Here is a 26,169-nt window from a genome sequence, read left to right on the forward strand (position 1 = left end):
TGATTGCTCTGTTGTGGAGCGGGCTTGAGAGGTGCAAACGCAGCGAATAGGCTCCAAGCGATTACGGGCGTCGACAAGAGATGACCAACGTCACTCCTCGGCCGCTGTCGAATCATCTGGTCACTCAGAACCAATTACCAGAGGACATTGTGGGCTTATCTCCACATTTTGGAAGTTAAGCTTTCAGACAAGCTTCTCCCTGAGTAGAAAGTGCGGGATGGATATAGTGGGGCCGTAAGGACAGCCTCTCAACACATAGAAAGGACATTCTCACGAACTCTTCTCCAGCAGAGATAGCCTAGTGCTTTGGTGCTCTTATCCCGATTTTTATGTGTCATGAGTCTTTTATATGGCTCTTAACTCTGTGGTAATAGCCGACAGAAAATTTCCTATTGGCCCAGGATTTACTTTCGCCTTATCTTTCGACGCTATCAGCTCATCGATGCTTTATCTCAAGATGACTTGAGTTCTGGTCAAAGAGCTGCTAAGTTAGAACCGAGAAGGTAGCAAAATAAATACACAAGCTGATAGGGAGGGGTTTTATTGGAAGAACAGCGACCATGGTCCTGTGAAAAGTCGAGAACCTAGGCCAGAGCCATTGATTCCAAAGTACACGAGGCAGTCCGACTGCTTATATTTCTAACATCCCCGCCGTACTCTGGGAGCTGATTCTGTCCCGAAAATCAGTGACGTCCAATTCTTGATTCCAACACACCTGCATTAGCTTAGGCCCATTCTGAGCATTGACAAATATGTCAAATGTAACAGCTTTGACCGACCCGGCCCCAGAGTAAGTCATCCCGAAGCAGTGCGGTCTTTATGGATATGAGAGAGTTCTAAAAACGAATCAAAATAGTTGGCTTAATAAGGGTGATCAAGCATGGCAGTTAACAGCAGGTACACTGGTGGCACTCCAATCAATTCCAGGCCTTGCAATCCTCTATGCAGGCTTCGTGAAGAAGTATGTCCAAGAATCCCTGACATTTTACGCCATTCTTTTCCAAAGCTAACAGTACATAGAAAATGGGCCATCAACTCTGCCTTCATGGTATATACAAAGAGCACTTATCTCTTGAAACCTCTTCCAGGCATGCTAACCAAGCATAGGTGTTCTATGCATTCTCCGCCACGCTTGTATGCTGGGTCATATGGGCATACAAAATGGCATTCGGTGAGCAATGGGGAAAGTTTCCTCTAGTTGGGACACCTGGGCCTGTCTTGACCATGGAGCAAAATCTGGCCCAAGCGACTTTACCCGCTGCCGGTATCAGTACCAATTTCAATCTATCGACGATGATTTATTTCCAGTTCGTTTTTGCCGCTATTACTGTTATCATCTTGGGCGGGTCGCTACTCGGTCGAGTCAATCTTCTGGCTTGGATGGTGTTCGTGCCGTTGTGGATCACACTTAGTTATACCGTCGGGGCATTCAGGTTTGTTTGTTTCCGAGAGTAGTTGTGATGTAGGCTGCTGACGGCTAGTACAGTCTCTGGGGTGGAGGCTTTCTCTCGCAAATGGGTGTACTCGATTACTCGGGTGGATATGTCATCCATCTAAGCTCGGGGACTGCTGGTGAGCAGGGAATCTTACCTCGTTGCCGATTGATTTATACTAAGTTCTTGCTTGTACGTGACAGGTTTTACAGCTGCGTATTGGCTAGGTCCTCGCCTGAAACGCGACAGAGATTCCTTCTATCCAAACAATGTCCTCCTCATGCTGGTTGGCGCGGGTATACTTTGGGTGTGTTGGAATGGGTTCAACGGAGGTGACCCATATGCTGCAAGCCCCGATGCAGGCGTTGCCGTCCTGAATACAAACATCTGCACAGCCATGAGTCTTCTGGTGTGGACTACTCTCGACTTTATCTTTTTCAAGAAGCCGTCCGTGATTGGTGCTGTCCAAGGCGAGATCACGGGTCTTGTCGCAATTACGCCCGCTGCTGGCTTTGTGACCGGCTGGGGGGCTATCATCATTGGAGCATGTTCAGGCTCGATTCCGTGGATATCGATGAATGTCCTCGGAAGAATGGAATGGATGAAGAAGGTGGACGACGTCAGTAAGTATACCATTCAGTTTCAAGCCATCGCCATTAGATTATCCTGACATTTCTATCTTAGTGGGTGTCGTCCATACCCATATGGTTGCCGGTTTCCTCGGAGGTTTCCTTACGGGTATATTTGCCACGATCGATGGATGCGCAGCATTCGGCCTTAAGAATCCTGGGGGTGCGATTGAAGGTAACGGAAAGCAAGTTTGGTTGCAGATTGTGGGCGCATTATTCATTATCGGGCTCAACTTGTTCATGACCTCGATTATCTGCGTGTTCATCAAATATGTCTTGCGCATACCATTGCGCCTGAATGAGCAACGACTTCTCGTCGGCGATGATGCAGTTCATGGCGAAGAAGCCTACGCGTTGTTCTTTGAGGGCGAGCGAAGCCACATCAGTCTCCACACGACAGGATTTGAGAGCGGTCATATTATCGACACTAATCTGGGAAGCAAAGAAGGAAGTGGCCACGAAAGCCCGGCGAGACCGAGTGCCGCAAAGATGGCGGTTGAGTGAGTTTGTTCTTTTAATAGTTGCATTTAATACTTGGAATCAGAATTGTATCTTGTGAAAAGTGCAATGAGCTTTGTAGGAAATGCAGAGCGCCAATGGGTTGGAGAGCAAGGCAAGCTTCACGCCCCCGTTATCCTGTCTCATAGAGTGTCCCATGGTTTACGTGCCCTAATACGAAGCTATTCCCATCGTCAGGTGGCTGGACTGACCTCGCGGGGAAAACGGCGTCTCGGCTCAAGCTCGCGCCGGTAGAACGGTACCTTAAAAGTAGGAAGCACAAAGGAAATTCGGATGGGAATAATTCACGCGAGAGTTCAATGACTAAAATTCTACTAAACAGGATGAGTCAAGTAGCGTTGATAGTATCCATTTTCGACTAGCATTGTGGTGTACATTAAGTTTCAGTAGCGACCCGAACTCTCTAGGGCAGTCTGACTGGCTGCAAAATGTTTCAACATGCCGTTCTGAATATCAAATGGCTTCAATACAACATGACACGCAAGAAACCTCGCTTCACACCAACCTGATCAGATAACCGTGTATGGTCTGACCATGCAATCGTACAAAATCCAAAGGTCTCCGCCAGACGGGGACCTCCACAGGGTCCGCCGTTCTTGAATATCGGAGGCACAGTGAATGCAAAGAAACATTCATCGTCCGTCACGTTCACGTCGGCTAAAGAGAGTACCGTATCTGAACTTTTTCCCACCCGAGAGTTTTGGCCTCACGACTCAATTGTCTATCGGAAGTGTCTGGCCACCTTTGCCGGGGAATTGATTGGCCCCCGAATCCGAGATAAATGGGAATATAGGAACACCCGCCCTATCAATTGGGTGATCGAGCTTCACAAGGATGAAATCCCGGCCGTGGTCTGCACGGCAAGATTGGGGCGACGATAAAACATCGATTTGAAGATGAACCGGAGAATCAGAAGGAAAGAGTCGAAGGGTCGAAGGGATGGTAGGAAATCACGTTTGTTTGTAGGTTATTGACTGGTCATACCGTTGATTTGAGGGGAGAGCTTCTTTGTTGTTGTTTTGGAACCACGGGCCCAGCCTGTATGTGGTGGTGGAAACATAATCGGTAGGTAGGATTTGGGCGTAGTATTGTTTTTGATTCGACACGACCATGCGCGTTTCAACGTACAAAGCCGACCTTGGACGCGCAGCGGTGGCAGTAGTAAGAATTCATGCCGAATTGGACGACCCCCGAGGCGGTGGAATGACTGGCCAAGCTGAGGGACTGTTGACACCGCGAGCAGCGGACGATGTCGAAGATCAGACCCTGGGCAGGAGATGCCTCAGATGGAGGGGGCACGGAGGGTTGCGGCGAGATTTGGTACACGGGCGAATTCATGCCGAGGTCTGGGGTCGCCGGAGGGCGAGCAGGCGAGCAGGTAGAATATTGGGTAGACGCGATCGAGGTTGTCGAAGCATGGAAGGACGGGAGGGAGAAGCAGTTGGAGGGAATAGTAGAAGTAGAATAAGTAAATAGCAGATGCCTAGGAGGAGGAGCAGGGGGGCGGAGTCGACTCAATAATAGTCAGCTTTTGGTGAGAAAATCAAGAAATCAATAAATCTTTTTTGAATAATCCGGAAGACTAACTAACTAGTTAACTAAAATGGCTGACTCGAGCAGTCACCATTCCACCAGTCAGGTTAGGTCCACCATTTCATTTTCTCGAGTCGTTAGGCGTGACTGCAGAGCGGTGGATCCGCGTCCTGATAGCGTCTTCTTTGGGGGACGCCCCAGTAGTTTAATTCGCGTAACCACGGACTGGCCTCCATAGTACATCCTGTACCACAGTCATTTGAAGCGCCTCGTCGGGCTGTCGTGACACCAATAACCTGCTCCTAAGGGATTCGGAATTTCGGCGAGTCAAGTTTCTCCCCAAATCATCCAAATCACCCAAAAAACACAGATCACCAGTCACCAGCCACTAGTCACCAGTTCCCAGTTACCTTCTCCCCGAGGAAAGCTAAAACTCCCCAAACCGGCTTTTGGGACAGAATTCTCGTCGTGACTGGGATTTCCCATGTGCAAAAAGAAAATACCAAAAGATAATGAATGATTCACCAACCCATCGCCCACATGGTGGTTTGTCATCCGTAATAGTGTTTCACTAGATCATCCCAACTCTCTCCACCCACTGTTGCGGATCCCCTCACCCCCCAAATGTCTATGCTGAGTCTGAACCCCCTACACCTGGACAAGGCTCCGGAGAGTGTTTCATCACCATCGAAACTCATCTTGGGCTTATCTCCACATGTTGTTAGAACCCAATCCAAAACAACTTCACTCCGTATTTGGGAATACAGTCCTCGCAGCATTATTGGCAGTCATCCCACCCCTCCTCGGACCTTGTCCGATCATCGCCTGTCATTCGAGGGCAATCCCTCCTTCCATACCCTTCGATCTCGATCGAGGTCTTCTCTGAGGCCGATACACCCGGTCGGGTGTCATCTAGACCATCTGCAGATGGCCCAAACAGGAGGGAGAACGGGTTGAGAACTTGGGCCTGGCTGACAAGAGAGACCCGCGGGCTGCCGAGTCAGCCAAACTAAACCAGATCGGACGTGTGATCTGACCATTTCAGGCTCGACGCCAATGCGCTATTCGGTTTAAAGTGTGGCACAGTGCTGATCATATCCAGTCTCCCTCGTTTGTCAATCCAGCCAGGATGGACGAGATCTGGCGGAATCTAAAGTGACTAGATTCCTCCATCATCCGAAGAGATCAATAACCCGATACGGAAAGGGTATAGGACTGGTGTATCTTGTAGAGCGAGGACAAGAGGCAATCTATCACTTTTTGGTGGTATCCTACAGTCGTAGTGGTATGATTCTGATGGTGAACCACGAGGCTGTAGAGCCGAAAATGGCAGTCGAGCATCGACGTCATCTCCGCCTCTCCGCCCATCGCAACTCGCATCAACTCGCCCCCGCCAAACCCCACCAAAGCTGTGAAGAACCCTTTTTCCTATCTCTCCTAATCCCTGACATCTGATATCGAGTCGTTTCCTACTGTAGTCTGCAAGCCTCTCAAACTTCAACCTACCCAGTCTCCACCATCTAGCCTCTCTGGTATCCGACTCCTTACGATCGTGGCCTCCCCCTCCTTCCCCCTTCCCTTTTCGCAAACCACCCCTTTGCGACCATGGCCACCTCCCAACCCAATCTCTACAGCTTCCCCAACACCGAGGCGCTCGCCAAGCAATTGCGCTCCTACGTCCTGCGCTGCCAAAATGCCGCCCTGGCCCGCCACGATACCTTCCGCATTGCCGTCTCCGGCGGCTCCCTGCCCGTTGTCCTCGCCAACGCCCTCCTGGCTGCCAGCAATGGCACCCCGGAGGATACCCCGCAGTTCAGCAAATGGCACATCTTCTTCGCCGATGAGCGCGCCGTGCCCCTCGACGACAAGGACAGCAACTACCTTCTCCTGAAGAACGAGCTGCTCAGCAAGATCCCCGCGGAGCTCGGTGCTCCGACCGTCCACGCCATCGATGAGCAGCATGTCTACACCGGCGACACCCAGGCATTGGCCGACCTGTACCAGGAGGATCTGATGCGCTCGTTCGCCGCGAGGGAAAGCGTCAAGTTGCCCGTCTTTGACCTGATTCTCCTGGGCTGTGGTCCAGATGGCCACACCTGCAGTCTGTTCCCCGGTCACGCGCTCCTGCGCGAGAAGGATGCCTGGGTGGCTCCCGAGACCAACTCGCCGAAGCCCCCGCCCAAGCGTATTACTCTTACTCTGCCCGTGGTCACCTCTGCTTTGCACATCGCCTTTGTGGCTACTGGTGGGGGAAAGAAGGAAATCTTGAAGGCGATCTTCGATAATGACGAGGGCCGCAGCCTCCCTTCGGCTCTGGTGAACCACGGCGCCGGTGACAAGGTCAGCTGGTTCACTGATCACCCTGCTGTGGAGGGTATTGCCTTCCCTCGTCGTGGCAGCCTGTGAGGAGGATTTTGCTATGCGATTGGAGTACTGATGGACCCGACTCTCATGGGTGGGTGAAGGCTTGATACAGGTGGAATGCCTCAAACTCCAAACTTGACTTTCCTCGTCAGTGATGTTATTGGCTCCTGTGCTCTTATGAATGTGTCACAGTCAGATAATCTCTAATGTTTCAAAAGTGAGATTCCCTTTGTGCCTTGAGCTTTTTGCGACCAAGGGAGCTGGTATGGCGCAGATAGAATGCAATGAACAAATATAGAATTATGCCATTGGTTCTCTTGCACCCAGTAAATACAATCTAGAGAAGAGAGTTCTCTCAAATCACGACTACTGGATATGCTGTACGGAGGTATAGTATAACGAATTCCAACGTGAGGGGTTCGTCATTAAAGTTTCGCCCGGACTGTGCGGCCCCAAAGCTCCACTCGGGAATTGTTTTGGGTGCAGGAAGATCATCGCGACCCGAAGAACCACTTTCTTTCAGGAGCTCGGGGCCGAGTCCTCTTGATTTGACCTTATTTCAAAGAGGAAGCGAGTACGGGATGCGTGCATCCCCTTTCATGACAGACTGTGACGACCATGCCCATCCCAACGCGCTCCGCCTCACTACGTGAACCTCGGAAACCTGTCAGTCGCCAGGAGATTACCTTCCCCAGGATCCCCAGCATTCCTCGCTAATGAGATGGCAGATCTCTAATATAGCACGACCCACGGCCATCACGACAATCCCAGCCGCCGGCTCGATCAAAGCATCTACCCGCTTGACGAGTGACAAGACCCGGTCGTCAGATAACCCCTCGCCGGCCGAGGGTGTCCCCCTCAGAGATAATGCCGTCTCCAATCGCGGACGAACTCTCCTCCCCCAACGCAGCAACCCGGCGCGAGACGATGCAAATGGCTCGGCACAGGTGCGGTTTCAGCCACCAGAGACCAGGCTTCAGCAACGAGGAGAGACATCACCAAAGAGACAGCCCCAGGCAAACACGGGGGAAGAGAAACAGAGAGCGCCATCGACAGCCCTGACGAGTGGTACGCTGCCATCACGTCGTCAGAGCTTAATGCGACCAGCGGCTCTGAAAACAACCTCAACCAAAGGCAATGTCCCAGCTCCGACAAGGAGTTCAGCACCTACATTCACGCCGCCGTCACCACGGAAGCCCTCCACATTGCGATCGCCCACTCAGTCCTCATCGGCCCAGCGACCCCCCTCGCCCAAAAAGACGGACATGCTACCTCCGCCTCGGCCCATGCGATCTGCCTCCTTGAGACAACCTCGGGATGCTGCAGTGGGACCCCCAGCAACCGTCCGAGGCCATGCCCGACACCGCAGCCAGATGGTCCTGGCGAGCACGAAACCAGGCCAGCCAGATCCATCACCCGTCACTCAGAAGCCACGCGCGCAGTTCTCCACATATCAACAACACTACTCACCCAAAAAACCTACCAAACCTCCCACACCAACTCCGGGAGCCACATCTGCACCCGATAGTCTACTCATCCCCACCTCATGGCCAGACATCGCCGCTTTACAGACAGAACTTCTCCAACTCAGTCTCTTCCACTCCAGCTCACTCCAGCAACATGCAGAGTGGAAGACGGAATCCGAATCCCGCCTGCGCAAGAAGTACGACGCCGTCGCTGATCAATATCGGTCTATACTAGTGGACGAGAAGAGCCGCCAGCACCAGCTGAACACGCAGGCTTTGGCTTCTTGGCTCCGGAATTGCCGTGACCACCAGGGACCACACGGATTCTCTGAGCAGATCCAGATATTCTCACAGGTCCTGCAGGAGGTCTCAGACCTGGAGATCGCCGGAATGAGCGGGCGGTATACAAAAGCTGTTGCCGTCTTTGAAGACTGGTTCCAGCAAGCGGATTATATCCGGCATCAGCGTGAGGAGACAGGGGCATTGGATGGAACGACCTTTATTGACCCGCTCGATAAATCCTGGAAAGAAGAGGTGCACGCTCTACATGCGAAGCTGGAGCTCTGCGCGCGACATCTCCAGAGCCTAGATATCCTGGGCTTTGGTGAGGTGGAACAGTTACCGCAATCTGCACTTACGCGTCTGGCTCAGGGTCTGGCGGAATCGATTCGGTTGATGATACAGGAGATTCGTGCTATGCGGGCTTTGGAAGCGGAGCTTGTTCGCTCGGAGAGGGAGTGTGTTTGTGCGATTGCGAGTGAGTTGACTGGGTCGCGGCGGGAGATGAGTGCGTCACGGGTGGGGGTTTGGAGATGTTGAGTTGTGAGATGATTAATGAATGAAGCGAGTTCTTTTGTATTATAATACTCTACACGTCTGTCTCGTTGCTTAGGGATAGGAAGTGTGTTTATTAGCTTCGTGGTTAGGTTAGGTGTACTACGATCAAGCCAAGATAACTATGAGCTCAGGTAGGATAGTAGAAGTGTATAGTGTATTACTGCAGGGTAGCTTCTAGTAACCCAGTTAAATATACTCCTATCGTCGCATTCATCCTTGTAGTATAATATTTCTCAGTTTATAGCAAAGATACTATCAGATATCGAGCTTCGGCATCTAGAAGTCGAGTCCTGGATTGATATGTTAGCTGGGATGACTCAGCCCTGCCTGGCGCCATCGGTGACTAGGTAACGAGGGTACTGTAGGCTAGTGAACTGACTAACTGTATATGGTATAGTCATGACTGGCCACTAAACTCAACTCGGACAACCGTCCCAGCATGATTGATACATGATTGACGATTGATGATTTGATGATGGACCCCTGGTCGTTCAACTGTGGTCTGCTGGTTCTGGATCCCGTCCGTTCGAGCCCAAGTCCTTCCCTGGGGCCTCGTGAACCTGTTCTGCTTTCACTCCCACTGACCGGTTTTGTTCCCCCTCACGAGGCTCTGGGCACTTGCCACTTTCAAACACCTTTTTTTAACCATCACGTCTCATTTCTTATCATCTTCTGCCTTCACTTGGATACGCTCAACCAGTTTCTTTCGTGGATCTCGACCGTTACCTGCCTGACGTCATCTACAGTTCCACCTGGTTCCCACTTGCCCATTCGACGGTCACGCCCCCACGACAGCTAAGCAATAAGACCAAAAAAAAAGAATCGTTCCTGCAACAACCGCGCCAACAAGCTACCGTGGGTCCATGATGGTCGGCGATTCCCCTGGTCACTCGCGATCATGAAAGACTCGCTGTACGAACGTCTCTGGCGCCGAGAATGCGGGGACCTGTCGCCATACGCCTCGCTCCGCGGCATTTACGGCTCCAAAGAATGGATCAACGATCTCGACATCGTCAATGAGTTGGGCGGTCATACGGGCTGTGTGAATGCTCTCAGGTTTGTGGAATCTTTCATCTCCCTCTGATCGCGCTCGTATTCCTCCAGTCGAAAGTCCACGGCAGAGGGGGAGAAAAGATGCGTTGTCAAACCCGCGCTAATGCTGTCGCAGTTGGGCCAAGTCCGGACGTCTCTTGGCCTCTGGCTCGGATGATCAGCACTTGAATATCTATTCGTACCAGCCCGACTCCTCCGATGCGCAGTTCGCCTTGAATACGACCGTCGCCACTGGCCATAGGGCCAACATCTTCTCCATCAAGTTCATGCCACACTCGAACGACCGGACGTTGATAACCTGTGCAGGCGATTCGCAAGTGCGCGTCTTCGACATCGAATATTCCAGTGCCAACGGCAATATCGCTTCTACTTCGGCGTTTGCAGCCTCGGCTCGGAGTCGGCGCTTCAATAACTTTTTCGAAGGGACGCGATATCTGAGCGAGGGTAACACCAATGCTAGGGTTTATCGCAGTCATGCCGATCGCGTGAAGCGTATTGTCACTGAATCATCGCCACACCTGTTCCTCACATGCTCTGAAGATGGAGAAGTTCGCCAGTGGGATCTTCGTCAGCCCTCCGAGGCTTATCCTCCACCACGGGGTGGTCAGGGGGTTCATGGCATATCGGCCTGGATTAGACCATGATGACTCTAATGTCCCGCCGCCACTTATCTCTTACAAGAAGTTCCGCCTCGACCTCAATACGATATCATGCTCTCCCAGTCAACCGCACTATATTGCCCTCGGTGGTGCTCACATGCACTGCTTCTTGCATGACCGACGTATGCTTGGCCGGGACCTTCTAGCTGAACGAGGGAGCCCGAGTCTATCTACACCAAGCGCTGCCAGTCTTGACGATGAAATGATGGGCAAAGCGACCCGATGCGTTCGGCGCTTTGCTCCCCGGGGTAAACGTCGCCTCAAGCACCTCGATGACGGGCATATCACCGCCTGCAAGATCAGTGATGCAAACCCAGATGAGATGATCGTCAGTTGGTCTGGGGATCACATCTACAGCTTCGATCTTATCCGAAGTCCGGATGCGCGGGACATTTCACCTGAATTGCCTTCTGCATCGAAAAAAGCTAATCGTCGCAAAACTGACTCCCAAGGCCGAAAACGCAAGCGTCCTAAGCCGGCGTCAATGTCGTCCCAGGAAAGTGGTGACCGCCACCGACCTCATCAGCGCTCGGGAGAACCGGATGCTTTCAGAGTTACCTATGAGAATGGTGACTCCGAGGACATTCTCTTCCCGACAATTCCCGATGATGATGAGCTGGCTATGGTTCAACGCGCGAGATACTCTGTGCTGAGTGAGGCTCAGCGACTTAGTATGCAGATTGCAAAGGGGCTCGTTAAGCTTCGCCGGGCGCTGTTCTCTCTAGAAGCTACAGCGCGAGAAGCCAGCGAGGCCGAGCAGTCGAGTCTCACGCCATATTCGGGGGCCTTTGCCTCTGCCTTGTCACTGGCATCGATCTGGCTACCCCAAATGGATGAGGTCATGCGCAAATGGCATTACCCTATGAATCCATCAAGTGATACTGTTACTTTCCAACAATCCCTTCGTCACAACCGCCAAGCGTCGTGGCGATTTGTCCAGGCTGCTGGGACTCTTACCCGAGCTTTGCACGGTGATGCCTTGGGAGAAGATACGTCCAACGCGGTATTCGACTTTTCTCAAATTGCCCCTGCCCCTAATGAGGATGAGTCTATTGACCCAGAGGCTCAGTTTGGGTATGATTTTCTCAAAGCGATCTTGCTTTGGATCCAGGGTGGCAGGCAAGAACTACTCAATGGGTTCAAACGACGGCAACATTCAAGACGCGTAGAAGGACGGTTCCCCATTCCAGACGGAGCTACTGATGATGCAATCGATACTATCCTTATACCTTATCTCCGGGGGCTTGCTAAAGACACTCCAATCGTCAATGTGGACGCCTCCCGCTTCGAGCATGATTCCACTCGCATTCTGTTTCAGACTCAAGTTGCCGCTGTGACTGCGTTCGGCAATGCAGTGCGGTTGCCATTAGAGGAATTGAGAACTACAGCTGCTCGCATTGATCGCCGCCGCGTCTCGAATCCATCTTCGCATGTTCGGTCCTTGGATCGAGCATCCGCTACTAGGTTCTGGGTCCTGCGGGTGGGCCGAGGCATTCTCATGGATGCCGGGACTGGTGTCAATTTCTCATTTGTTAACCGAGCCTTTGGTGGAATTCATACGACTACCGATGAATCGACGAGTGAGGAGGACTTGGAGAGATCCCAGGATGATATTGATCCCGATGTGGAAGAAGCCCGTGTGAAAGAGATCGAGGTCGTGAGGACTGCTCGGTCAGGTCCGATTCCCCCTCCAGAAGGAACCACGGCGACTCCTGTTCGTGCTTATCCGGGTTCCGAAGCCTCCGAAGCGGAAGTGCGTCCGAACCGCGGTGATAGCAGCGAAGAAGAAGACTCCGAGGGTGAGGACGAGGATGAGGAGATGCAAAGTGATGAAGGGGAGGAGGAGGAGGAGGAGGAGGAGGAGGAAGAAGAAGAAGATGGCTGGCACCTGGGCTTAGGAGATTCCTCGGAGGACGGCGATGACGGGGAGTCGTGGGATGAGGACGGCGAAGAGCCACTATTCATACGTGGTACCACCCGCAAGTCACGCCGTGGAGAGGTCGAGTCTAGTGCGCCGGTTTCTGCTCACACGCGGGTCTACCGTGGACATTGCAATATCAAGACCGTCAAAGATGTCAATTTCTTCGGGCTGAACGATGAGTATGTGGTCAGCGGGAGTGACTCGGGACATCTTTTCATTTGGGATCGCAAGACGGCGAACCTAGTGAATATTCTCGAGGGAGATAGTGAGGTTGTCAACGTTGTCCAAGGTGTGTTGTGACTTTTAAGACGGATGTTGAAACACTGCCGCTAATATCTCCATACAGGCCACCCTTACGAACCCACCATCGCCGTCTCTGGTATTGACAGCACCATCAAAATCTTCTCTCCAGATCGTTACGCCCAAGATCTCGCTCACCGCGGCATCAATATTCTGGATCCCGACAACCCCGCCAACCTCGTCGGATCCGCCGTGCGCAATCTGGGTGGACTCGAGAGCCGCAAGCGCATTCACGATAGCTACCGTATTATGAGTCAGAACGATGTCGATCGTCGCGGTGGCATGAGTGAAGCCTACATCACAGTGCGCTTTCTCCAAGAGATCCTTTCCCTTCCCGATAACTGACTTCTCGAAATAGAGAAGCATGCTAGCGCGTCTTGCTGCCACCCTCCGTGGCGGACAAGCTGGAACTGGCGGCCTAGCTGCCGGGCTGGCTCCGGGCGAGGGGGCTACCGTTGTCCTCGATGATAATTGCCTTGTCTGTCCTTCCTTAATGACCTTGCAGACCTTTATTGGAGAAAGCTAACACAAGAAATAGGTAATGTGATACCTTGCGACAGTGACTACGGGGAGCGCAGTCCCCACTATGCATGCCTTTCTTTATTGTTATTACTATTACCCCCCGATATCCAGATTGTTTGTTTGCATTAAGGGGAAAGCGGGGTTTCGATTCTTTGGATGTAATTCGAATCAGAATTGAGAATGCATTATGAGGCATGAACGGGTTTAATTGGGTCATCATTTGTAGAGATTGGTGATGGAAAAGATAAATATCCAAAATAGGATGAATAGTCCATTACAACCTGCTTTCCTGTTCTCTAGTTAATAACCAGCTATCTTAAAATCCCAAGAACAGTCTACTTATACTTATTGTATACGGAGTCCCTAGACCCCTCGACACCCCCACCAAATCCATCGGAAATGCCCCACATGCAAGAAAATCCACTCCGCCACAAGAATTAAAGATCTGAAGATTTCACCTTTCACAATTGTCCACGTCCACATTCCCTCGCACCTCTAAATAACAGGCTTGCCAGTCATGCCAACAGACCTCCTACAGGCTCGCGCATCGAAAACCGCCCAACTCTACGCCGACCCGCACAATCCACACCTCTACCTTGACCGCGCCCGCCTCTATGAGCAACTAGGTTTCCCCGATCTCGCTGCGGCGGATGCATACCGGGCACTTTCGCTGCTGGAGTCTGTCGTTGATCCGGATGGATGCGAGTTTCATGCTAGGAAGGTTGATACTACTGGCAATGGGGAGAAGAAGGATCGTGACGATGGAGATGAGGAGGGTGAAGAAGAAGAGGACGAAGACGAGGACGAGGACGAGGGAATCCCCGTGACGCAGGAGGAATACGATGCGATCATTGGAGATGTATATGCCGTGCTGGTACGCAGTCTCGTCCGATGTGGCTGCTACCGCGATGCGTTTGAATTCGGCGTGCGTGGACTCGGACTACTTCGCGAATTAGCTCTGGAGCAGAGCGCGGATTCTATCGCCATTCTAAACGAGCAGATGGACTCTATCAAAACGATTTACCAATCTCGCACGGGTATCAAGGACGATATCGAGCTGGACGCGATTGACTCTGCTGTCCTGCCGGCACAGGGCTTTGCGCGTCGCATCTTGTATCCCTGGAACGAGCATGAGCCTGATCGTCGTGCGCCGGAGGAACTCGCCCTCTTGAACGAGAGACTGAAAGATGTCGCGCCCAAGTGCGAGGTTCGTGCCGTGGTGCTGCCGGCGCTGCACGGGGAAACACCCGATGAAGACGAAGTTTCCGTGCAACTGGGACTCTTCGCGAAGGAAGATATCGCGCCTGACGAGATTATCCTGCGGGAATCGTCGTTTCTGACGGCTACGAATCGTCTGCATGATGATCTTTGCGACGCGTGTAATGCGCCTCTTCCGGATCTTTCTGCTGAGAATCCTCCCGTTGGATGTGAGGGTGGTTGTGCCGATACCGTCTTTTGCAGTCAGGAATGTCATGATACTGCGCAGAGGGTTTACCACGGGGCGATCTGTGGTCTGGAAGATGGTCTCGAGTCTATTGGGAAGGATATCCCCGATCCAAAGGATAAAGCGGATTATCTATACCTGCTCCTTCTAGGCCGAGCTCTCGCCATGGCCGCCACACAGGACGTCCACGCCCTCGATCTCCCCGAGGTCAAGTATATCTGGGGAGATTTCCACGAGTTCGACCTCAACCTCGACAACTCCCCTTCCTCACCGGCAAAGGATGAATCCGCCACCCTCCCTTTCTCCTTCCAACTAAACATCCTTCAACCAACCCGCATCCTCGAAGAAATGGAACTAAACCCCTACACCACCCTCCCCCGCCACGACACCTGGATCCTCAACACACTCTACGCCAAATTCCGCGGCACCGCCTCCGGCCGCCTATCCACCTGGGACGGCGGGCCGGAACTCTGCGCCGTCCATCCACTCTGGTGTCTGGCGAACCACTCGTGCGATCCGAACGTGTGCTGGGAATGGGGCGGGGAGATTACTTTCCGCGCACGGAATGACACGGAGACTGCTGTTTGGACGAGGACGGGTGAGGAGGGGGATGGCAGGATTGAGATGAAAGAGCCGAAGAGGGGGGGGGATTAAGAGGGATGAGGAGATTTTGAATCATTATTGTGATATTGGGTTGGGGGTTAGGGAGAGGAGGGAGTGGGCTTGTGGGGCTTTGGGGGGGAATTGTAGGTGTGAGAGGTGTGTTTGGGAGGCGAGGGAGGATTAAATTTGGTTGGCTTGTGATTGGAAGGGACATGTAGTATAGAAAGAATAGAGATATAGAATTGGGTTCGGCTTGCTGATTGTTGGTTGATGGTGATGGTGGTGGTGAGGAGATACCCATTAGATTCGGTTGCTTTTGGCCTGTCAACGAATAGCATATGTATGATGGTATCTAGTTATTGAGCCTCAACAAGAGACTCGAGTCAAAAGACAGGAGAAGTTAAAAGTACATGGAGTTTGAAAATTAAATTCATTGACTTGTTTATGTTTCCTAGCACCAGTCCAAACCCCAAAATTTACCCCAATACAAGGGCCCCAAATTGGACAGACTCGTGCCGTGAGAGTAAAAGGAAATTTTCAAAGATGAACAACGCTGACGATGATACACCCGCTTAGCGGCGACGAGGGGGAGTCCGCGAGTAGCTTCGACCCCGGGAGTCATCACGTCGTCTAACAGGAGAGCGCGAAGGAGATCGAGAAATAGACCGGTCACGATCACGGCGAGGTGGAGGCGATGCTGATGCTGATGAGTGCCGTCTTGCGTTCTTAGCAGCCGGTTCCCGACGAGGGGGCGATGCCGATCGAGAAAGTGACCTCGAGTAGCTACGGCCTCGCCGGCTAGCCGTGGCCGGCCCTCGGCGTGGAGGGGAGGCTGATCGAGAGACTGAACGGCGGACCGGGCTGCGGCTAGGGCTGCGCGAGTAGGAGCGGGCCCGGCTGCGTCGATCTGGAGTACGCGATACAGTCCGAGATCGGGATCTGGACCGACTGTTTGACGCATCTCGTGGGCCGCGGCGGACAGGAGAGCGCGAGCGTGAGCGGGAGAGCGATGGTGTGTAACTTCGGCCTCGTGAATCAGGAGGGATGGAGCAGGAGTAGGACCGGCCACGGTCCCTTGAGGGAGAACGAGAATAGGTGTAGGAGCGGGAGCGGGAACGAGAGTAGGAACGAGATCTTGAGCGAGAGGAGCGAGTATAGGATGAAGACCGCGAGTATGACCGGTCTGATGGTGAGCGGGAAGTGCGTGCAGGCAGGGCGGGCACGGTAGGACGAGGAGCATTCTTGAGATGCTCGCGCATGTCTTCTGTCAACACACCCATACCAATACTGGTGAAGTAGTTGATCGAGAAGCGAGTGTGGCGCGGGTTCTCGAGTGGGAACAGACCCTCGAAGCTGGGCCGTAGGATCTCGTCTCTGAAACGGGTTTGCAGGCCGGGCAGGCCAAGATTCTCTGCGAGGTCCTGGAAGAGGATTTTGATGAAGATACGGCTACTGGAGGTCGTCTCCTCCTCATTCATATGGATCACAGACAGAACGTGCCAGCCAATGGCGTCGTTGCTGAGCATATGTCCAAAGAACCGTGCAATGTTCCGCAGGCGGTTCGTCTCATAGCGGTGGATAGTGTCGTAGTATTTGGCGAACGCGGCCTCAAACAGGTCAGACCAGAGCCGGTTAATCTTGGCAAACCGCTCTCCAATCAAACCATAAAACTTGGAGTAAGTGCGTTCCTGAGAGCAACACTCGATGATCATGGAAGGCAGTTCAGGCTCCATACCGGCCGGAAGGTTGATCTTCATCAGCTTGTGACAGCATTCTTCAAAGTCGATACTCGACATGATCGTCAAGTAGATCGTCCGACGAAGGTTGACCAGGTCTGTATTGGTCTGATCCTTAATATCCATCTTCTGTTCCTCGGCGTCCGGTTCATCTTCGGAACTCTCGTCCTCGTCATCATCGTCTTCATCCTCATCGCTGTCCTCGCCAAGAATCTCGGCCTTTAACTTCTTATATTTCTCCTCATTCTGTTCCCATTCTGGATCGAACTTGAAAATGTTCAGAGTGTCCATGGTTTCGACCTCATCATCCAACCCAATTTGATGTGTGATTTGATCCTCTTCCTCCACCAGATCAAGCTCCTCCTTGATTGCTTGGTTATCCTTATACCGGTCCTTGCGCACTTGGAACAGGACTTCAATCATGTACTGCACACGCTTATCGATATCGGCTTCGTGGAGGATATTCCGGAACTGGTCGAAAACGGCATTCGCGATTTGAGGGTTCATTTCCTCCAAGTGCTGTCCGACTTCCCGGGTGAGACCGACTGCGATTTCCACACTGTCGTCGGTGGGCTTGTGGAGCAGCAAAAGCAGGATCTGCGCGACAAGCATCTCGTTGGCGACTTGATGGTTGACAAGGTGTGCAATAAAAGTCGTAGACGAGATGCAAACAGCTTTGTCATTTCGTTTGAATGCCTTGCGGAATTGAATGATCAACCGAGAGACCAGCAGCTCTCCAACCTGGGGTAATTTCGTGTTCACAATGGCGGTCATCGCCGCGTAGATTGCCGTAAAAGGCAAACTGGCAGCTTGCGCCTTCATGATGGATCGACAGAACAAGCCACGGCCCCGGACCAAGTTCTCGGCAAAAAGCTCTGGCACGATATACTTGATGTTGGAAACGTTGACCTTGTTGATCAGACCGTTGATCGACTTCTTCAACGCCTCCCAGGCCATGCGCTGGTACTCCTTACTCGTCTTATCCGTGATTTGCGCCTGCAACGCGCGCAGTCGAGCGGGAGGAATGTATGTGCCACCAGACCGCATGTTCAAAAGCTTCTCGTACTCAGCTTTGGCCGCTGCCTGTTTCTCCTCTTCGGTCATGGGCTTGCGAGCAGCTTCCTGCTTCTCGTGCTCGCGTACACTCTCGGCGAGCTGGCGTTCCCGCTGAATTGCGCGTTGCTCATCCATACGAGGGACATCAGCATCATCTCGGTGCGAATCGCCAGGGGGGAGCGACGACGATTCGGCGAGGGCGATCGAGAAGGAGGCGAGCGCTTTCGAGCACCTGCGGTGGGTGAGAATGCCCCGGGGGTGGAGTGGGCACTCGCACCGCAGATTGTAGAACAACCGGGTCTGACATTGTGGAATCTCAGAGGCACCGGAAGGCCAAGTGAGAGGGGATGGTGGTGTGGTGAGGAGGAAACACCGGAGGCGCGGTGGTGAGGTTCTCCAACGTGACGGAGCCGCGAAAGAAAGCTCTGGTGAAGGTCACGTGATCAATAAAAGAAGGCTGGCTACAGTGGAAAGTAGAGAGGCATGGCATATTACCGGTAGAATATTAATCTGATCGTCCTGAATTGTACAATGTACTTTAATTTAGCACTAGTCTGATTACTCACTTTATATGCTCCTTCCTATATTCTTAGTCCACTTAAAATGTTACTCCCTGATCGTTGAACAAGTACAGTACAGTAGTGTACACTCTCTGGCCTCATTTGCCAATATCCGTACAGCGCTGCATAATTGAAATCTTCGAATATTTAACAGTATCTAACAAGGTTCTTACTATGAGCCATAAAGAGGTAAGATTGATCTAGTAAATAAGATACTAGTGGGTCAAAAATGCACGATTGATTTTATCTGCAGATATTTAGCCAGAGAGTATAACAATATGTACTCCTACTGTACTCGTGGAGTGGAGGCGGCAGATGAAAGCGGTGTCGCCAGTGTCAAGTGTCCACTATTCGAGATCAATAAACGGGACGAGCTCCTGACCGCAGCACCGTTGGCCTTTCCACGACCAGGGCTTTCTTCTGACTCCCCCCTCCTTTCAGTGCGTTTGATCGCGACCGCTCCTTAACAGAATGGTATGATCTGCTCCTGTTTACTTGAACCATTCTGTCCTGAACTGACCATGTTGCCATTAGCTGGGTCAACTCGTGGGTTCCGCCATGCTCTTGGCCGCAACCGCTATCTTTCTTTACTACACCGCGTGGACGTTGTTGATGGTATGTTGTTTACATCTCCGATGGCTTTGCAATGGTTCTCTTTCTAACACATGTCCTTTGTTTAGCCCTTCGTCGACCCCGGCCATCCTCTCCACGACCTCTTCCCTCCCCGTGTCTGGGCCATTCGCATCCCCGTTATCCTGACTCTCCTCGGCTCGGCCGTGGTGGGCACCTTCATAGGCATTGTGATGATCAACAGCAACAAGAAGAAGGCCGCCAAGGCCAAGGCTGCTGCAAAGAAGAAGACCTGAAGAGGTTGTGATGGGATCAAAAAGGGGGGGGCTCCAAAGGATAATGACTGCGATCGCATGCCATGGCCTCTGAAGGAGGAGGCCCTGTACCACCACCTCTTCTGTATACCCGGTCCTTTTTGCCTAATTCACAGGCAAATGGCCGACTAGCTTTTTTTCTTACTAGAAATGCAAAAGAATGTTGCTCCAGGATGTTCCCCGCGCAATGAGCGCTTTATGACGGAGCTACGAACAGGCCCGAGGTCTGGCGTTTGCAGCAGCCCAGTATGGCGGGCTCTGCGACCTTGGAATGCGCGTATCGGAGGAAGCAGCATAGCCTCCCTCAGCCCATGACGGAGCTGATTCGCGGCATTACTCCTTGTTTCTCTTCAGTTACTTAGATCGGACGCCGATTGCACGATGATAGGCTGAATGCTCGTCACGTTCTTGCAGGTACCCCGTGACCCCTCGACCATCAAACTCCCCCCACCGGTGATCCACGGAGATCCCAAGCGGACTACCGATTTTAGATCGAAGGGCTCAAAGGCAGGATGATGACCCTAAACGGATGCGCGCAGACGTTCCACGGTCGGCGGGTGGCCATCTTGTCGAGCTTAGATAATCCCTTTGTGTGTGGACGTCGTGTGGCGTGGCAGGGAACGTTAGAACTGGGACGGAAACTGGAAGTGATATCCAGATTGAGAATGACGAGAGCAGGTGGGTGATGATGCAAGTCCCCTGGAGATCTCGTGGAGGGTTCATCAGCTCCGAGTGAGCACCATCTGGACAGTCCCTAAATAGTCCGAAAGAGTAGTCTTGGAGGCCATTTGATTACTGTAGCTTGGGGGCGGGATGTGACCAGCGGGGGAATGATGGGGTCAGCCAGGCAGAGTCGTGACAATAACAAGATGTAAATTACAGTAATAAGAAGAACAACAAGAATGGGGGGTCTAGTCTTCTGCCCGGTTTATGTCCAGCTGTTGAACAGCCGTAGTTAGCGCAAGCCCCCATCCCCCGGTAGTTTCGCTGTGCCTCGCTGCGTTCGGGACCTCTGACTCAGGTACCACGTTCCCGACTTCCCCCCCCTCTTCTTATCGTGCTCCCTTCTCTCCCTCTCTTTCTCTCTCTTCGGCTTCACTTGCTACTTGACCTCGGGTCGACCCATCTCCAAAGCTATTATACTCTTTTATTCTACGCACTTGCTGGATCTGTCCATCCAGTTGGTGCTGTCGCCTATCGGCCTTATCAAAGCTTCCCCGCGTATCGAGAGCGTCTCCGCTCCAGATACGCCAGCATCCCAGCAACCCCTCAAAACAACGAACAACCCACGATCAAACTCACCCGACCTTGTATAGGTATGTTGAACTGAGCGCTATGTCTATTTCTATTCAACTCCCTTCGATTATTCCATAAATGAGCAAACAACTAATGGAGCACCTCACGGCAGACCCGACCCCTCCTCGTGTACTTCAGCTAGTTACCCCCACCTTCGTGATCCGCAGACGGTGTCAACCCCTCCGTTCTCAGACCTTACCACAGGTCCTGAGGGCGGTCATCCCGTGCTCTCGAGAACTTTCCTCTGTGCCTCTTCTTCTGAGGCAACCGACTGGTTGAATGCCCCCGGCAGCCCCTGACGATCTGATCCGCCAGCACAGTCGGTCTTTAGAAGACGATCACTCCGTAGCGCCCACCCTGTCAGCCGGAACCAACGCCATTCAGGAGCATGAGCCAAGTGGGAAAAGCAAGAAGAAGAAGAGTGGTAAAAAGGCCAAGGGGGCCAAGGCAGCGACCGAAGCCCCCCCAGAGGATTTGTAGGGCTTCATCCTTCGTTTCTCCCCACGAACTCATCCATGACTGACACGCGGCATAGAATCCCTACGGTCCCTGTCCCCGAGGAGCCTGCATCCTATCCTGATGCTGAACCTGAGCCTGTACTTGTGCCTGAAGATGAGCCTCCGCTGGATCATCATGTTCCCCTGACTGTAACTTCGCCCGTCCTTGATGCTCTTGAATCAATCGTGGAAACGGTGGACAACGACCTCGCCACTCGGACAGATAGCTGGGCACAGGCGGTCCCCTATGGCAAGAGTCCACCCACGGATCTGATGGATGGAGAGCTTCCTAATGAGTCTCCACTCAATTTTCCAACCATTCAAGAACGGGGTGGCTTCAGCCAACCCTCTTCAGCATCACCGCCGGTTCGGATTCGACCATTTAGTTATGGCAGTGGGTATCGGAGCAATATGCAGTCGCGCCAGCAGTCGGTCGATCGACGAAAGAGTCATTCCTATGGAAGTCCGATGAGCAATTTGGCTCCGCCTCCGCATCTACCCCAGGCCCATTTCTATGGCGCCCCGGATATCGACCTTCCGACCCAGAACCGTCCTGGCGATGGGGCCTACTCCTTCTGCAGTTTCGACACCCTGCCGAACATGTCGGCCAAGATGACACGAACGGGGATGAATGTACTCGTGGTTGGCACTGACGGTGCTGTCGAGGTTCTCGCCGTGGAAGATCGTCGAACTCGAATGGTGGGGCAGATCAGTGGGTTGAATGGTCGGGTTCTTGACGTGAAGATCTTGTCAGGACATCAACCTACTGATGGGGCTTCTTCGACACAGCCACACGTTGCTATCGTCTTGCATGGGCCACTTCCACTTAGCGAAGATGAAGGTCGGGTGTCTGCCGCTGCCTCGGATGTGAATGAGGTTCCCGCATCTGTGACGCGAGGCTATCCGGGCGACAGGCGATCTGTGAGAGGAGAGGCTTTGTTCTACCAGACAAGGGTAGAGGTGTATTCTCTCCGATCTGGCGAGCATGTAGCAACCCTGTTTACCAGCAAGCCAGTGCCGTCGCCAGAGAATATTCCGGGCCTTCCATCCTTCGCACCTCCGCCGGTGGGTAGTCTGAGACTTTTCCACAGCGGGAATCATGTGATTGTTGCTTCTGGAATCAGTGGAGAGGTATATACCTTCAATTATACCTCGTCGGGTGCCTATCAGTGTCTGGGGAAGACCTGGACCAACATTCAGCTTGGAGAAACTCGGCGATACTCTACTTCGTCGAGTTCCACCGATGCTGACGGATCTCACCATGACACCCCTCGAACTTTTGTCACGGAGCGACCAGTCTTGGCCGTTCAAGGAAGATGGTTAGCGATCGTGCCACCCACTTCTCACAGAACCTCTATCCAAGGAACCGTCCCGGCGCATTTAATGCATCCCAGAGCTCAAGGAATGGAGACTCGCAGTCCGCCAACTGTGCCGTCTCTGAACTGCGCCACGGATGCAGGCGAAGGAGAGAGTTTGCTGGACAAGGTTGCCAGAGGTGTTACGCAGGAGCTAGTCAAAGGTGCCCGCTGGATGGGTGACCAAGGGCTTCAAGCGTGGAACAACTACTGGAACAATGGGCAATCTTCTGCCCCAAGCACTCCCCCTCTGCGGCCCATCCGGACTCCAGATTCCCCGGGGCAGGGGTATGGACTGTTCCCACCGACACATGCTCAAGATACACAAGTAACGTCGTCTCCGGAGCCGGATGCGGTCTCGATCATCGATCTCAAACGATTCGATGATGGTCTGGATGCAAAAACAGTGTCTCTCAATCCCGTGGCAACATTCCAGGTTCCCAACGGTTGTAGCTTCCTATCTCTCTCTCCTAATGGGTTGATGCTCTTCACTGCCAGCAAGAAGGGAGATGTGCAATATGTCTGGGACTTGATGCAGCTTAAACACTGCCGTGCCATGGCGTTCATGACTGACGACCAAGGTGGCCACAGCCCCAATGTCCGCCAGATTGCCAGATACGCGCGATTGACCACGTCGAGCATCGTGGATGTGATCTGGACGGCCCCGGTTGGTGATCGGCTGGCCATAATCACGCGAAAGGGAACTGTGCATGTCTTCGACTTGCCGCGAAGTGCATTTCAGTGGCCTCCTTTCCGTCGAGCTCGTCCATCCGCCAAGAAGTCGCCAACTGTTGCCCCTGTAGGCGATGAGTTGTCGGGTCCAGCAGCCGCTGGAAACCCACTCTCTGCGGCTATGACTTTTGTCGGCGGCAAGACACAGCCATTCCTTTCTGCGGTCCGAGGTCGTGTTCAATCTACTGGCAGCGGGTTTCCTCATGTAAGTGGATTCGCTCTGCCCACTGCGGCTAGCATCAAAGGTGGAAAGGTTGTCGCTGCAGGACTTAGCAAATCCATGGGAGCGGCAGCCACTGGCACTGTACAGACCCTCCGACATGTCGGCGAAAACCGACTCCACCTGTCTGGGCTTGCTCGGGATCCCGCTCCGGCTCGAGTGATTTGGATCCTCAATAAGGGACATATTTTCATGGGCGTGGTGGATGATGGACAGTTCAAACTGTATCGTCTAACGCGAAGCACATCCACCAACAAGAATCGTCAGTCATACTCTGTTATTGGCAGCAAAGACGTCCAGTTCAAGCTGCCTACCAACATGCAGAACATCTGTGGGCCGGCGCCTCTTGTGCCTTATGATCCCGAAAAGGTCGTTCAGGCATCTCTACTCTTGCCCTCTGCCAGCTCTCAGCCTAGCAATGCAGGAAAGACGTTTTGCCAGCCTCTTTCTCAGGCTGAGATTGAGACCAACACACCCTATCAACCTTTCCACACTGATCAGCGTGTGAGCCTTCATGTCTATCCCACTGACAGCAAAGCACACGTGCCTAGCGTTCAGTGGGTCTTTGGTGATGATATCCCGACCACCAAGGTGCATGTGCGGTCGTACAACACCAGCGGTGATGATCAGGAGGGTGAGGCTGATGAGGACGGTGCCATCCACGGCGACTCCTTCGGCGCGGGTGGAGAGATGGAGAATCTCATCACTCTTGGTAACAGCACTGGTGATGTCGAGGAAGTGGTGATCACCACTCGCCGAAAGAAGAAACACTCCTCTCCCCTCAAGGCCGATGATGGGTTTTTCGAGGATGACTGCGAGGTTTTGGACTTTGCACGGGATCGAGTTTGAATTGAATCCGTTCTGATTTCGTTCCCTACGTGAGAACAGATTCTTGTTTTGCTCTCCCCCCTCTCTCTTTCTTGATCGATTTAGTGATTTAGATTTTGTGCTCGCGCGGCGTTGGAGAATTGCAGCCGGAGTTTGTTCATTTTCCCTTTCTTGACGCTTCCTTGATGGAACAATACCTATGAATTTGCATCACATACATGCTGGCTCGTCTCAGTTTTCTGCGTTTCGAGTTCGGTTTGCTCTGTTATCATCGTTTTGGTTTCGTTTCGTTTTGTTTACTTCTTTTTTTCTGGCACTTTGCTCACAGAAACCCAAATACCCAAACCATGTACTGATTGTTTTCTTGGCATTTTCTATAGACTGGAGGATATCTCTTGCCGTTTCTGTTTTTCTTTTCCTGCCTTTGTCTCTCGAGATGACAGTCTCTACAGAGGACTTTCTTTTTTCCTTTGGCGTTGGGATCTTGATCAGAATGATCTTCTTCTCCTTTTCTGTCCTTTTGATGCTTTCCTGCACATCGAGCTCTTGGCACTCGCTGGAAGCCCAGAACGGCTATACTGAACATGAATCCATGCAAAACCAGTGGGGCTATAACACCCCATGGTAATCAATATGGAAAGCACTCTTTCACGCAAAAAAAACTCTATAATCTAAAGATTATCTACTATCCTATCAAAAAAACATTAACATCAATAACCTTTCGGTTTATTTTGGTACACTTTCTACTATTTACTGCACCTCAATAGGCCCTAATAATTAATCTCCTAATCCATGAATTAATTAAATTATTTACTCTTAGGAACCCTTATCTACTAGTTCTACGGTCTCCCGGACAGGTATAGAGGGAGTACTAGTCTTAGAGTAATTAAATGAATCACTAGGAGACCGCGAGTCTTACTCTGGGTAAGGGTCTACTAGGAAAAGGCTTTTCTGGATATAAGGGCGAAGCATAAGTTCTCTCTATATTGAGCTCGCGTATCGGAACGCATTTTTGACTAACCACGATCTCCCCGGGGTTAAGCAGCCCCTAAAGGAGACTGCTCCTGGGAGCCCGCTGGATACTCCTGGGAGCCTATCAGACTCGACGCCATTTTGTGGATGTCTGCAAGCTATCTTCACTAATTTGCTTATTATATTCATTTTTGACTGCTAGGAACTCTAAACCGTAAGTATTACCTTGTACCCGAATAGATCAAAATTGATGACCAGAATTCACATAAATTGACTGTCGAATTGACACCTGAGTTAACCACCTAAACCGACCACTCTAATTCTAATGGTGAGTTCTAGTGATCGATTAAAGCAGCGAATTCAGTTTTTGGCCAATTTAGGTGAATTCGGAGGTTCCTTTCTTAGCTCGCAGCGGTAACTATACTTGGACAGGTTTAGACGCTGATGGTACTTTTGTGTCATAGCTGGTGAAATGATACATGGTGGGATAGCTGTGGAAATCATCAAATATAGATGTCTGGAGGGACTTAAGTGGCTCAATGTCATTCGAGTCCGTACGATTCAATAACTTGGACGTATGTAGATTGATAGTTGCGTTCAAAATTAAGAAGTGAAATTATAGGAAACAAGGAAAAGGTTATGGTATAAAATTGGATTTATCGTTATGATGAGCACTAGATCCCTTTAAGTATGAGTGAAGAAACTTTAATGATCTTTCTACCCTTTTATTGAGAGCTACACGACTATAGG

The 26,169-nt window shown here is 52.0% G+C and overlaps 8 protein-coding genes across 8 annotated transcripts; 7 read left to right on the forward strand and 1 right to left on the reverse strand.

Annotated features, from left to right (window-relative positions):
- Positions 1-752: 752 nt before the first annotated feature.
- On the forward strand, positions 753-2,566 carry N7458_008362 (ammonium transporter; the record flags this gene model as incomplete). The annotated part of the gene is made up of 7 exons (XM_056911744.1): positions 753-790; positions 857-961; positions 1,021-1,048; positions 1,108-1,433; positions 1,487-1,572; positions 1,646-2,056; positions 2,118-2,566. 7 exons carry the CDS (start codon positions 753-755, stop codon positions 2,564-2,566), a joined length of 1,443 nt encoding a protein of 480 aa, XP_056764570.1.
- Positions 2,567-5,719: 3,153 nt separating this feature from the next.
- N7458_008363 (6-phosphogluconolactonase) lies at positions 5,720-6,520 on the forward strand (the record flags this gene model as incomplete). Its single annotated transcript, XM_056911745.1, has 1 exon — positions 5,720-6,520. The coding sequence occupies one exon, from the start codon at positions 5,720-5,722 to the stop codon at positions 6,518-6,520; it is 801 nt and encodes a 266-aa protein (XP_056764571.1).
- A 576-nt stretch (positions 6,521-7,096) lies between these two features.
- On the forward strand, positions 7,097-8,763 carry N7458_008364 (uncharacterized protein; the record flags this gene model as incomplete). Its single annotated transcript, XM_056911746.1, has 2 exons — positions 7,097-7,144; positions 7,207-8,763. The coding sequence occupies 2 exons, from the start codon at positions 7,097-7,099 to the stop codon at positions 8,761-8,763; spliced, it is 1,605 nt and encodes a 534-aa protein (XP_056764572.1).
- A 916-nt stretch (positions 8,764-9,679) lies between these two features.
- On the forward strand, positions 9,680-13,240 carry N7458_008365 (WD repeat-containing protein; the record flags this gene model as incomplete). The annotated part of the gene is made up of 5 exons (XM_056911747.1): positions 9,680-9,837; positions 9,950-10,445; positions 10,516-12,703; positions 12,761-13,017; positions 13,073-13,240. 5 exons carry the CDS (start codon positions 9,680-9,682, stop codon positions 13,238-13,240), a joined length of 3,267 nt encoding a protein of 1,088 aa, XP_056764573.1.
- Positions 13,241-13,753: 513 nt separating this feature from the next.
- Positions 13,754-15,334, forward strand: N7458_008366 (putative MYND domain protein; the record flags this gene model as incomplete). Its single annotated transcript, XM_056911748.1, has 1 exon — positions 13,754-15,334. The coding sequence occupies one exon, from the start codon at positions 13,754-13,756 to the stop codon at positions 15,332-15,334; it is 1,581 nt and encodes a 526-aa protein (XP_056764574.1).
- Positions 15,335-15,855: 521 nt separating this feature from the next.
- N7458_008367 (Pre-mRNA-splicing factor cwc22) lies at positions 15,856-18,210 on the reverse strand (the record flags this gene model as incomplete). The annotated part of the gene is made up of 1 exon (XM_056911749.1): positions 15,856-18,210. The coding sequence occupies one exon, from the start codon at positions 18,208-18,210 to the stop codon at positions 15,856-15,858; it is 2,355 nt and encodes a 784-aa protein (XP_056764575.1).
- An 896-nt stretch (positions 18,211-19,106) lies between these two features.
- On the forward strand, positions 19,107-19,501 carry N7458_008368 (dolichol phosphate-mannose biosynthesis regulatory protein; the record flags this gene model as incomplete). The annotated part of the gene is made up of 3 exons (XM_056911750.1): positions 19,107-19,109; positions 19,170-19,250; positions 19,316-19,501. 3 exons carry the CDS (start codon positions 19,107-19,109, stop codon positions 19,499-19,501), a joined length of 270 nt encoding a protein of 89 aa, XP_056764576.1.
- A 1,593-nt stretch (positions 19,502-21,094) lies between these two features.
- Positions 21,095-24,468, forward strand: N7458_008369 (uncharacterized protein; the record flags this gene model as incomplete). Its single annotated transcript, XM_056911751.1, has 2 exons — positions 21,095-21,291; positions 21,351-24,468. The coding sequence occupies 2 exons, from the start codon at positions 21,095-21,097 to the stop codon at positions 24,466-24,468; spliced, it is 3,315 nt and encodes a 1,104-aa protein (XP_056764577.1).
- Positions 24,469-26,169: the final 1,701 nt, after the last annotated feature.

The sequence above is a fragment of the Penicillium daleae genome, assembly GCF_028827525.1.
Source record: "Penicillium daleae strain IBT 16125 chromosome Unknown utg000007l_segment0_segment0, whole genome shotgun sequence".
NCBI classification, from domain to species: Eukaryota; Fungi; Ascomycota; class Eurotiomycetes; order Eurotiales; family Aspergillaceae; genus Penicillium; species Penicillium daleae.